At 31.5% G+C, this 13,252-nt stretch overlaps 2 protein-coding genes across 2 annotated transcripts in view; both read left to right on the top strand.

Annotated features, from left to right (window-relative positions):
• LOC106102030 (glucose dehydrogenase [FAD, quinone]-like) overlaps positions 1 to 614 on the top strand; it is a gene marked incomplete in the record, with an annotated part of 8,056 nt that extends 7,442 nt beyond the window's left edge. Inside the window, 1 exon segment of the mRNA XM_013281422.1 lies at positions 1 to 614. Within this exon segment, the coding sequence (XP_013136876.1) occupies positions 1 to 569 (569 nt within the window).
• A 1,640-nt stretch (positions 615 to 2,254) lies between these two features.
• LOC106102049 overlaps positions 2,255 to 13,252 on the top strand; it is a 64,452-nt gene continuing 53,454 nt past the window's right edge. Inside the window, exons 1-2 of the mRNA XM_013281456.1 lie at positions 2,255 to 2,344; positions 4,694 to 4,906. Coding sequence (XP_013136910.1) covers positions 4,834 to 4,906 — 73 coding nt within the window. The 5' untranslated portion in view covers positions 2,255 to 2,344; positions 4,694 to 4,833. The remainder of the gene's footprint in view (positions 2,345 to 4,693; positions 4,907 to 13,252) is intronic.

Raw genomic sequence — 13,252 nt, forward strand, 5'->3', positions numbered from 1 at the left:
AAAGTTTGAAAATATCAGACAAGACATACGTGACAGCATTCAGCGGTCTCCACGGTTGTGACACTTGGTCCGCTGTTCCGATACTCCTTCATCCGAAGTCCAAAGGATGCCTCGAGCTTCGGGATAACGATCCATTCTCGCATCCTAAATTATACGGAAACTATTTCACAGATCCACATGATATGGAGACAATGAAAGAGGCTGTTAAATATGTAATTAAGTTGGGCGAGTCGGAACCATTTAAGAAATATGGTGCCCAGCTATATTTGCCACCATATCCGAATTGCCACAACCATAGTCCTGGTTCTGATTCATATTGGGAATGTGCTATTAGAACTATGATGGTGTCCCTACACCATCACGTAGGTACATGTAAGATGGGACCTCCTAGTGATCCTGAGGCTGTGGTCGATCCTGAATTAAGAGTATATGGAGTAGATGGACTTAGAGTTGTAGATTTAAGTGTATTGCCACGTACAGTCAGCGGGCACATGACTGCTCCGGCACTGATGATTGGAGAAAAGGCTTCGGATATGATTAAAAAGATTTGGTCAAACGTGGTCGTGTGATACTAGTTAAGTTTACTCGTAATATTAATAAATTATTATAAACCACTTACGTTTTATTTACATACCAATTCATTGTATTGTAGGGTAATAGGATTGCAATATAAATAATATTCAAACGTAAAAAGATAACAAAAAGCGTGAGTTACATTTTTGTTTCTTAGCGTTAAATAAATTTGCGGAATATCAAAAAGTACCTTTAAAAAGATGCGGTCATGACTTGATTCAACCTTAAGGTGTACTGAAAGATAACATTTTATGCAACTCATGTTTCCGTGAAGAAAATTAATGGTTTCTCAGTAGAGTTCCATTAATGGATCTCTGAATACTAGCGTTATAAAAACACTACTCATTTTAGTTTATCCTAAATATTTTTGAATAGTTTAGGCTTGGCAAGAAGTATTTATTGATCTCAGATTAATATATATGAATAAAACTTAAAAAAAAACTTCAACGATAGCCATTTACTTAAAATATCTAGTAATTTTATAAAACGCAATATTTTGTTCAATGAAGAAAAACTGAATTGTTTAAAAAGGAAAATCAAGAAAAGAAGTTTCTAAAAATACCGTCTACATAAACCTCAAGTGAGAATGTAATCGTTTGGGTATTCAGACAACAACCTTCATAAAGGGAGTCCTCTATCGCGGAAATCTCTGCGCCTTCTACGCCTACGTACTCTGAATACCAACACCGTATCAGCTATACTCATTCATAAGACACTGCCAAAATATCATAGCAAAGATTCGTAAGCGTCACAAGAGTATACATTAAATAGTTTTTACGTTAATAGATTTAAATCGTTCCTAATTTTTTCTACACGTTCCGTTAATAAATAACATTAAAAATAAAAATTAGAAGGAGTATGCTTTAAAACGTATAACCAGTTTTATAAATCTATTAAAAACACCTTACAGATTATAGTTACTTGAAAAATCATTTCGTAGAACTGTCAAGTTGCAGTTGCGTAAATTTGCTATAATTCGAGATAAGGCGTACCGGTATATCGGAGAAAGAAAAAAAAAATAAGACCACAATATAATACATAGAACATAGCTCAACGGTAATTGAATTCTACTTGAGTTAATTACCTCTTCTTCGCTAAAACGTATGTACATATACGAGTATACTCGTAGTATGTATGTAATGCCTACTCAAGTTGTGTCAAAGTATACAAAACTGACACATACGCTGCATGGATCCAAACTCCGCTACTAATTGTGTAACTGGTCTCGAAATTAGGTTCCTTACATTGATTACTATCACCTTAATAACAGTATCTTAATGTTTATAAACATGAATATTGTTGTCTCCGTTTACTTTAAAGAATAAAGAGGATGTTTTATTCAATTGTTTTGATAGTGGAAAAGGGAAATAAACACAAACATATTGTGAATATTCTGTTATAATAAAACAGTTTTTAGTACAGCCCATAATCAAAATGAATCTATTTTTTTGAGGTTATACGCTACCTTGTACACTAGTTTAAAAAAGAGTTATGCACATCAACTCTAACTTTTTAAACATTTTTAAATGTTCAAGTGAATCAAATTGACCAAATATACTTACAAACATGTTCTTTGGATGTGAGACTAGTTCGGATCGAGAAGTCGTAGTAAAGTCGATCTTGTACAATGAATGGGCGGGAAGCGCAGTCGCTCACGCTCTGTGGCGCGCGCGAACGTTGGCAAAGTGTCTCGCGCTACCTCAACAAGTGAAGCTTGCAACTTATACAGCTTTTTGCATAAAAAAAGCTCTGTGAAAAAATCTAAAAAGTGGTAAAAATTTTGGATTACCAAATTAACATTTTTTTAAGTGAACGTATACAGTGATTTTATTCTCAAAATAGTTTAATTTTTAACTTATTGCGTATGAAATAAATATATTTACGCCGGCCAACTGCTAGAACTAAGTTCCGGTAGTAAGTTTTCAGGAATTAGTGTTAAAGATACAAACTTATATTACACATTTAATTCTTTTCTCATCAAACGTATTATTTAATTTTTAATCAAATAATTACTAACATACAAATTTTTCATACGTCGAAGATAAAATATAAAATTGCCCGAATTTTAAAAAGCTTTTTTATTCGCGAATTAACATGAATTATTAAAACAGGCTTTATTCTAAATTCAGTACAAAAAGTGTTTTAATACATTGCAATTAATTAAAAAATACGCTTAAATGAAAAAAAGGTTGAGTGTATTTCTTGACTACTTTCATTTGCCTCTTGTCTGAAAGAGATATCTTGTAGCGATAATACCGCTGATTTTCAAACAAATACCAGATCCTTTAAATTATTTTTTATCTTTAAAATACAACATCGTATATAAACAATTTTCCAACATAAAACAAAAGTTTTGAGCCAAAAAACCAACAACATGCGGAATATTCCAATTTTAAACTAAAATTTTGTGTTATTTCTTCTAAAATTCGTAATAGATTTAAATGATTGTGAGAAATTTCGAAGGACTTTACCCACATTTAGTCGCTCGGAAAAATAACTACTGCCTACACGTTATGAATAAAACAGTGGTATAGAAATATGTGAAAGAAAATAATACGGGAAATATTTTTCAACGATGTTTTCATAAAGGAATAATTTAGTATCATAGAAGACCTTCAATATTTATTTTTATATGAGGCTACGTGTATCATAGAGTCTAGAACTAGACGATTTCAGGAGAATAGTAATATAAATAAGGAATATCATATTTAAGCTTAAAAGCTCATTGAAACGAATTTAATAAGATATGCTGTCTACTTAAAAGTTAGCGAGAAATTATTCTTTTTATTTCTTTATAAGCTGTTTGTTTTTTAAATAAAAGTCACATTACGATCGTTATCTCATAAAGTTTAGTAAACATTGGTGAAAATTTTGAAAATCAGTAAACGTTCAGATTTATTATAGCGCTGTAAGTTACGGGCTTTTGACTCCGACTGAAGTGGGGGAAATAAATCAAATTAACTGAAATAAATTCCGTTCCATTCATAAGCTTCATCAAAGCGATTTGTCAACATAATGGTCGTGAAGTTTTTTTGTTAAACAGAAGTTTTACAGAATAAACTATTAAATTATACTTTACCAGAAGTCAGAATCGCACATATTTTAATGTAATAAGATAACTTCAAAGATAAAAATATTTTTTTATCACAAAGAAAAGCAAAGACCTAAACAAGTAAAATGTGTTGTCTTCGTGAGTCTGTAAAGTTACCAGAGGTCTATAATTAAAGGAAAAATATTAATTCTATAGCCTTAATCTTTACTTTGTTTAAACCACATAGTTTTATGAAAAATAATTACTGAAAAATGTACAATGAAGTGATATACTGTAAAAAAGTACTATTTTTATTTTGAAATAAATCTCCCCGACTTTTGCTAACGAGAACTTCGAAAGTCTTAATGTTGGTGTAACAGTAATCCCTGGATTTTTAAAATACCAAGTATTAACTGAGTCATAAATCAAGATGGCGGAGGTGATAAATTCCGAATACTTTTATTATTTATCTCGTTGAGTCTATGCCCACCTCGTACCATCCTTTCCAAGGTTTCGCTTGCTACGTGAAGCTATTACTGCGTAGGACGTGAAATACGACATAAACGAACGAGTTACGACGCCCGTTTCTATTGCCCATATAATGCGCTTACTGTCACGTTAAATTGAAATTGCCGAGTATATCACCACCACCATGATTGCCTTCGACGAAGAACTCAATCAATACGATGTACATCGCCTTTTTATGTAAAGAATAACTAATGATTTAATTAAATTATACTTGTAAGGAATACATGCAAACATCTTCGCAATATTCCGTTAAAATATTGCAACTGATGTAAAGATCAAGGCCGGTTCACACTTAGCGAGTACAGTCGGTCAGTTGCGACGGCCAGTCATAGATTGTATGGCCTCATTGGTGCAAGTTTACGTTCACACTGCCAGTTGATTGACAGTCCAATTCTAGAGCGATACTGGCTAACTGAAATGGCCAAATGTAAACCGCGCGTAATGGGATTTTTTCTATAAATGAATGATGAATGTAGATGACTATTATTTTCGTTTTAAATAAAGTGAAACTATTATACGAGTATACACTTAGTTATTAAAATGTTCAACTTTTAAATATAGAAATGTGTTGAACATTAATGAACAAGTTACTGGACGATGTGTTCAATTTTAGAATGTTTATTTAACTGATAGTCAGTGGTATGCGTAAGTTAGGAATGGTTTGCAGTGATAGTTGATATTGGTTGTGTGAAAAAAACAAGATGGCGGCTCGGGGGACCAAACGCTTGTTGTCGATTTTCTTCAGCATTCTTCTGCTGGGACGAGCTATTGCTGGTGAGTAAAACTTAAATATATTTTTAATATAGCACGTATCTTACTAAGTGCTGACCTGATAGTGAAATTTAAAACTAATAAGATAACAACATTGAAAAATTAAAAATGAATTTGACACAATAAATAAAATTATTGTACAAAATAAATACAACTTAATATTTCACCGCAGTTTTAAAGTTAAATATTTTATTTAAACAAAACTACAAAGTTTCGGTCTGTAGTTTTGTTAAAATGAAAATACTCGACTCTAAACTTTACATCTTTGTAATAATTAATGCAATTGCACAAAAGCTCGAATGCACCAAGAATTTTTTGCTACCTAAAAGTTTCGTTCCAGACTTCCAAGCGAGTGTATAAAACCTTATGAAAATAGTAAAAGCTGCGAATTGTTTTGTTAATAGGTAGTAGGATTTTTTTATGTACAACCAATAATTCAATTTGTGTTATTCTGTTATTGCAAATAGTCTTTTTAATTTTAGGTGCCTGCTCTATTAACTAACGATAAAAAAAATCATTTGAGGTCCCAAAATCCCGACTCTAACACTTCATCTTGTCACAACTAGCTCTTTACTGGAAGCAATTAATTCTATGTTCTGTCACCTGCAAACAGTTATATGACCAAGTGATGCTATTTATCGTGCGGCTCGTGAAATACGAACATAAACGTTAAAGTTACGATCTCCCTCGTTCACATTCACAATATAATGCGTCATCACACCAAGTGATTGCTTTTGACTCTCTGATTGAAATAGAAAACAATCGAAAGATACTACGAAGATTATTGCTATAAAAATATTACAGGCGTTTAGTTCAATAATACTCATACATTATGACCATTGGATACTGAAGGCGAAGGATCGCTGTAGAAGGCATTTGGCAAAGGTTCATGATGATAATGATGATGATGATACTCATTCAAATCCAAAGTATCTTAGGTTGACAATCTTAGGTAGAAAAGGGACAGTCCTACACTGTTCAATTGTGAAAATTCTGAAAATATACTCGTATATTCTTATTAGATATGTTATTTTTGGTGTCATTGAATATTTGATTTATTTTATTTTATAAATAATTTGTATTAACCATGAAAATAAGAAAGGTTAAAATCAACATGGACTTTTTGATGGTAACAAAAATGTTCAGGCTATTCTTGCAGCTGATGCTGCTGCGGACCTTACCGCTGTATACATTTGTGCAGCATTGGACTTTAATAATATAAGCAGAAGTTTCGAATAAGGCAAAGTTGTGGTATTGCATGTACGCTAATGTATTTTTGATTAGATAAGGGAATGGGAATGAGGCTTCGATATGCGTGTGAACAGTTCCTCCTAAACAGAATTTAAATAAATGCTTTTCTCAACATAATAAAAACAATCCATATTAAAATTTTCCAACTCTTACTTAACGACATTTTATTTCTTTTATTTTGGTTCAAAATTCTCGTTCATGGACATCTTTGTAAAAATCGTTAAATTTTCATACATTTCTTGCAACAACCGTAAAATTACTGTGTTTCTAACTTAAGAAAGGCATGAGCAAACATTCAGCATCCCTTAAGGACCCTTGTGACGAGAAACGTCTCTGTCGAGTCGTTTTTGCAGCCCTACAAGACACATTGTTTTTTACGTATAATTTTTCTTAACTGCTAATCTTTCCAATTTTCTTGAATGTCGTATTACACCATTATCGTTAAAGCATTATACAAGTTTATTAATTAACGTAGAACTATCGCATTCGATCAATTAATAGCACATTGTTTATCGAAGCTTAGCTCGGGTTTATTGAAAATCATTAGTGTAAACTCAGCTTAAATTACCTTTTAAAGTTGCTTAACATTGTACATTGTAGACTGTAGTTTAATAAAATCGCAATATTTTTAGCTTTTTTACACAGACTATGCAAAATATGTTTTTAAGTAAAATAGTCTAAGTTTCTTTATTATTATTTTTTATGTTATAAACTAAGCGACCAGTGGTTACACATAAATCCTGTAGGTTTCTGTACCGCTTATAACATTTTATTATTGTATTTTTTCAATTTATGTTTTTGTCCAATAAATAAATGAAAATACATAAAATAAATTTGAAATGTTATTTTATCCCATATTTTTTTAATAACATTACATCAAAAGACAAAAGCCGACAAAGGCGTTACCTTCACAATTTTTTCCATTTCATCGCTGAAAAAATAAAATGGACATATTCCGCTATTGTTCTATGAAATATCCATGGTTTTAGAAACGAAGTAGGTTTTGTAGTCCTTTATTCATATACATGCAAACTTTAAAAATGTATTTTCGATATAACTGTTGTATAGTGTATTATGTATTATTCCAACGTTAGAGTTATTTCATCGTACAACTTAATCGAAGCTTTAGAAGGCCAAGGACAACTTTTTGTTCGACTTTGTGTATTTCTTTCAAAGACGACATAATCAATCTTGTCTATGACCGATCGTGTGGTATTATCACAAAGGTGAATTTATTATACAACAATATTCAATTATTTCAGTATAATTAAATGCTATTAACTTATATATGTAGTTAGATAAGTAGTAGCGCCTTTTTATTTTCCTTCGTGCTCTTTTGGTTTCGATAGATGGCGCTGCTATGATGTTTTGAGTCCTTTGTGATACTTTTCAAACCATTACGTACTGGATGTAGTTTTCGCAAATAAAATAACATTTCTCAAACGAAGTTCCGCATACTCGAGCTCAGAAGGTAATAAAATAACAAAATTATAAGCAGTGAGGATCGTGAGAATATGAGATTGTCAGAAGTAAACATAAGTTACGACATCTAGTGATATTTTTTGCAAACTTTATCTGAAACACGATAACCGGGATAGTGTTACCGTTTCAAATAAGAAAGTGCCATATTATTACGTCATAACTTGCTAAATAAAAATAAAGTCAGTAAAACAAATTACTATTAACCGACTTTTGTACGTTTTTCAGTTTACGATTGGCACAGTTTTACTGTAAATATGTATTGATGTGTCGAAAATTAAATAAAAAGCTTACAACCTTCATGGATTAGTTAGCAAATTATTTCGGTGTTTATTTGTAGAAACATGTTTATTGCAGCGATAAATCAGAACAGAATGTCGAAAATAATAAAAAAAACAAATTTAGGCTGAGGTCTTTTTACATTTCACCGAAATACGCAAAAAGCTCGCATTCAAAGAGCGGACAGGAAAACGTTTTAACGCATTACGAATGAAAGAGTTTACCAAAATTTGCAAGAAAATATCTTTTAGAATTCTAAATACGAAAGAATTGCCAAGGTTTTGTTGCAATAATTAGTTACCTCTTTTACATTATACATTGTTAAAAACCTTCTTTACTTTAATATAGATGTAACAACGATCATTTCAGTAAACAAGCCATTAAATCTAATCCAATTTCATAAATAACCGCCGCACATATCCGGCCATAAACGTCTCAAATCATATTTCATGCTATTATTTGCTTGTAAAATGGGCGAGAATTTTTTTACGTACTTTGTTCGTTGTTTCATTAAAATTCTAAAGGTACTGACCGAGGTTACGCTTTGTAATGTAACACGTTACACGGCGAACCACCGAGCTGTCAAACAGTCGGTTCGTATTGTTACACAGAATATGCAAAGATGCAAATATATACACCGTAAGACTACACCACGTAGGTTTGATACTCACAAACACGCTTTAAATTTTTAAAAGATACTTTTTAACTTGGTAAAAAGATTTTGCAGGGTCTCGTATTCTTAAAGAATCAACTGCCTCGATAAAAATCCTTTACTCTTCTGCACTTAATTAATGATCAGCTAGTAGTTAAAGGCTTTAGAATTCTTTGTTATACGCCAAACCGAAGTTTCATTGATGAAAGGACGATCTACACCCACACAGCATACGGCGTGGGCGTACTTAACAAACTGTAAGTGGGCGCGTTGAGTATATTTATAAAACGGAATTTGCAAGAAAAAAAAATGACTGATCACTTTGGTATCATATAACTAAGACGAGGCTCTTTATAAATAGACGTAATCCCTTTCTTACACAGATACGTAATTTACGAAGTAATCATCAATATTGATACTATATTTATCCAATATGTATGGTGTATCGACTATATATGGTGATAACCAGGAAATTCTGGACATATTGCAACAGTAGAGTTAAGGTGTGTGACCTTGGTCACGTGTTTGAGATATTTGATTTTCTTTTCAGATAAAGGAAGCTATAACCCACACTGATTTCACAAAGTGTCCTTTAAAGAAAATTTTAATATTGCAAGCTTAATCTAATATTTAAAACGTAATTATTATAGTGACTAGAAACTTTTGATGTTAATTGTTATTGTTTATCATTTAAGACATATTTTTCTACGCAAACATTGTTTTAATGTTTACCTTTCAACTACATAGTGAGGTTGGGAACTGGGAGGAACATTCAACATCCCTTAAGGACACTCGTGTCGAGAAACGTTCTGTAGGGTTGTTTCTACAGCGCCGCGAGCTCTTTTTTTTACTTTGATGTTTGTTTTGGTTTCTTAAATTTTTCTTAGCTACCATTTTTGTACGTGAACTACAAACTAAATAGTTTCGTAGTTAGCTTAACAAAAAATATTTTTAACGCGTTTCAAAGGCAGAAAATTTGTCCAAAACCATTGTAATTATTATTTTTGAGAGCGAAGTTTTTCGTTCAGGTAACAATTGCGGTAAGCAGAAACTACCATCGTTTTCCTAGAATTGCTCTACAAACTTTTTGATACTTAATCTATCTTGTTTGTTCAATGAATCGACTAAAATAATAGCTTCTCTACAAATATCTTTCACTTCGATGGACATAAGAAACGTTTGTAGAACTTTCTTGTAATTTACAACAGTATTCTTAAAGGAAATGTTGAAAATGTTTTCTAAAATAAACATTTCTTTCACTTTATAAATTCGTCTCTTCTCGCACAAAATAACTTTCATCTATTTTAAAAACTATAACATACCTCTTTGAATCATAATTTATAGTAAACATAAAATCTGTATTTTATTATTAACCTAAAGTTTTGAAGATACTTGAGCACTACGTTGTAAAGAAACACTGAACGTCCCTTAAGTACGCTCCTAACAAAAAAATGCTTTTTTCAGAGCATCAGCACTTTAGGTCATCCGATATACAATTTGTGTCAATTTTATAGTAGGTCTTTTAGACATTTTTAGCGTTATTGCTATGTCTTTAACATCTAAAAGTAATTGGTAATAATCATTTGCAGTACTTTTAATAGAATACATATTATATTAGCATTAAAGACGTTTTTCTTGAGAAGTAAAATAGAGATGTATTAATCTCAACAGTAGGGAGTGTCCGAAAATACTTTGTTCGATGGAAATTCACGAGTTTTAGTTAATTTTGCTCATTTCCCCCCTTATATTATAAAAAAATGTTATAAAAGACATCAACCAAAATGGCGAATTAATTACATTATTAAAACTGATGTTGTTTGTCATCGATATTTAAACATAATTATTTCCCTCATCACTTTATAACGCACCATAATAGAGTTCAAACTATTTCTCTGTGAGTTTATATTGATTGGTCGTGCACCAAACTAATCTATTTTTGATTAGTAAAATGTACCTCTGTGTATAGCGTATCCTTTTAGGCGGAACGAACTGTAGAATGTTAATAAATTATTTAACCAATATCACATTCGATACAATGTTTTAGTAACCAAAATAAAAATAGAGCAAGGTCGATACACGAAGAATTTTATGTTACTTTTAAATTAACAATCTCTTAACCGACTTGTTTTAATTTACGTATACAAGAGTTCTTTTAAACACGTTTTAAACGTGAATAAATGATAGTGATGAAACCTGTTTGTCTGTGAGTTATCATTGTAATATTTTACATGTGAAATCCGCAAATTTGCAGCGAGCCCACGTAGCAAATTAGTTTCGGCGACCTCTACGGCGGTATGCTTAGTGCTACGACGTGCTACAATATTATTATTTAAAGAAAATATTCTTTGGATTATTTTCACTATAAACTATTATGTATTTAGAGTTATTACTATTTTAAATGTATTATTATTTAGTCGTTCTACTACTTAATGTATCTCGTTTACGCCTTCTTATAACATAATTATATTAGTTAAAATATTTATTTTGATTATCCATTTAATATACTTGCTCTTAACAAACGTTCTAAATGTTATCAAATTCAGTAGGCCGAAAATAAACGTTCCCAAAGGGACACTTAAGATGAGGCACATTGTGTTGTATCGACGCAACGATGAAGCAAGTCGTTTACACGATACTTGTTACGTTGTCTGATAATTTATCTGCTCCCTGATTCCGAACATATTCCTAACTGTGGGATAAACGTATTTATGTCTCTATTTTTTAAAAGGAGTTAATACATATAGTAACTTAACTATTTTACTATTTAACTTTTATTGTTTATGTTGTCGCTAATAAGTTGTAAATACAGTAGAAGCTCGATAACTTAAAAACCTCTATAACTTCAAAAAATAATATGTTCCCTTCCTATCAGAGCCCAAAACCTCTATAACAAAGACCCTTGATAACTTACAATATTTTGTGTTTCCCTTGGACTTTAACTTATCGAGGTTCTACTGTATTGTGTTATAACAGCGTTTATAGAATAAAAAATCTATCTATCTTTTTAAAAGGAAACATTAAGAAAGGCAATATCAATACGAGTCGTTGACACCCAAAATATATATTGTTTTTTTTAAATTCCAAATTGTAAAACATTTGCTGTATAACGTTAAATTGACTTAAGTATCACATCGCTTATAAGATACCTTATAATTTTCCTTAATTAAGAATTCCTTATGTGACTTATAATTTTTGTTAACATGAGAAATATGTTACGTGAAAGATTTTCAGCGTAACTTTGAGAAATCTTCAAAGAAATAACAATTTAATACATATGTCGGATATCCCAAAACAATATTGTTAACATGTTTCTTATGATCGTTATTATTTCTCGTTTTGAGATACATTTATCTTCCGTAATACTTCCGCTATCAATTACAAATTAATTGGAATACGGAAGAGTATTTTAGGATGACGTTCGCCGAAACATTCGAATTATTGTTTCTTTTGCTCTAAGAAAAAAGAACGGAAGGGCTTTTTTTTCTTTAGAAAGCATTTCGAAAAACGAAACATTTAATGCCATTTCTCAAAAACTTGTTTGCAAGTTCTCAAATTTTAAGTTTGCATACGACGTTAACCTCAGCTCGGAAGGAATACTTTTCTTTAAGTTTTAATAGCTACAGTAATAGCATAAGTTTTCTATCATACTATGTTAACCTATTTTTAAATTCACATACTTTGACGGTTATTTACTTGCTATTCAGTCAGTTAATAGTTCAATAAATTTGTCATATTTAACTGTTAGAAATCAAATTCTGCATTCCTTTTAACTTTATTATTGTCTAGTTATTAGTAATTTTCTAGTTAATAACCTCTACCAAGAACCGCATGTGGCTTCCCACATTAAGCTAACGAGGCTCAAATGGGCTGATCACGTTCATATGATGGACGAAGTCAGGATGCCTAAATCCCTTATGGCGAGCAACCGTGAAGGTCGTCGAGATCGAGGAAGACCAAATTTGAGATGGGTAAACGGTGTAAATCGTGACGCAAAGAATGTTGGCATAATAAATTGGAAATCGCTAGCCAATAATAGACCGAAGTGGAAAAAATTGCTCGACCAAGCCAAGGCCCACAAAGGACTGTAGAGCTAAGGAAGAAGAAGTTAATAGTCCACGTTTTCTAAATAAAGCAATATTTAACTAATTTAACTAATGATTATTTTGAACTATTATGGATTCTAAGGTAATATCGATTGTATGACCTATTAATAGACTCCTGTTACTAGTGTACTTTGACATAAACTTAGGGATGTAATAAAAAAAACAAATGCCTCCGCAAACAAAGGCCTATAAAGTTAACAATAAAAGAGTTAGACCGCGGTATTCCGTTTACATCACGCTGACCTACTTATTTGACATTCAAAGTCGACAATATATAATTACAACTAAAATAAACATACCATCGACGTACAAACCTTGAATTTTCTAGTATTAATGATAGAAAAAAAATGTTTTATTTCTTTGTCCATCGAAATGAAGTAAGGTTTTAAAGTATGTTACATCATGTACTCTGAAGACCTATAAATTATGTGTACTGTAAATATCAAAATAACTAATGTAATTCCTTGGCTTAATTAAATTCGATTATATACGCACACGCGAAACACACAGTTCGACTGTTCAGTTAAAACCGAGCGTTTATTAGGCTGAGCCTAAAAGACGCGTAGACTAAGGGTGAGTTGCACC

This window comes from Papilio polytes, unplaced genomic scaffold (assembly GCF_000836215.1).
Source record: "Papilio polytes unplaced genomic scaffold, Ppol_1.0 DF823934.1, whole genome shotgun sequence".
Classification (NCBI taxonomy): Eukaryota; Metazoa; Arthropoda; class Insecta; order Lepidoptera; family Papilionidae; genus Papilio; species Papilio polytes.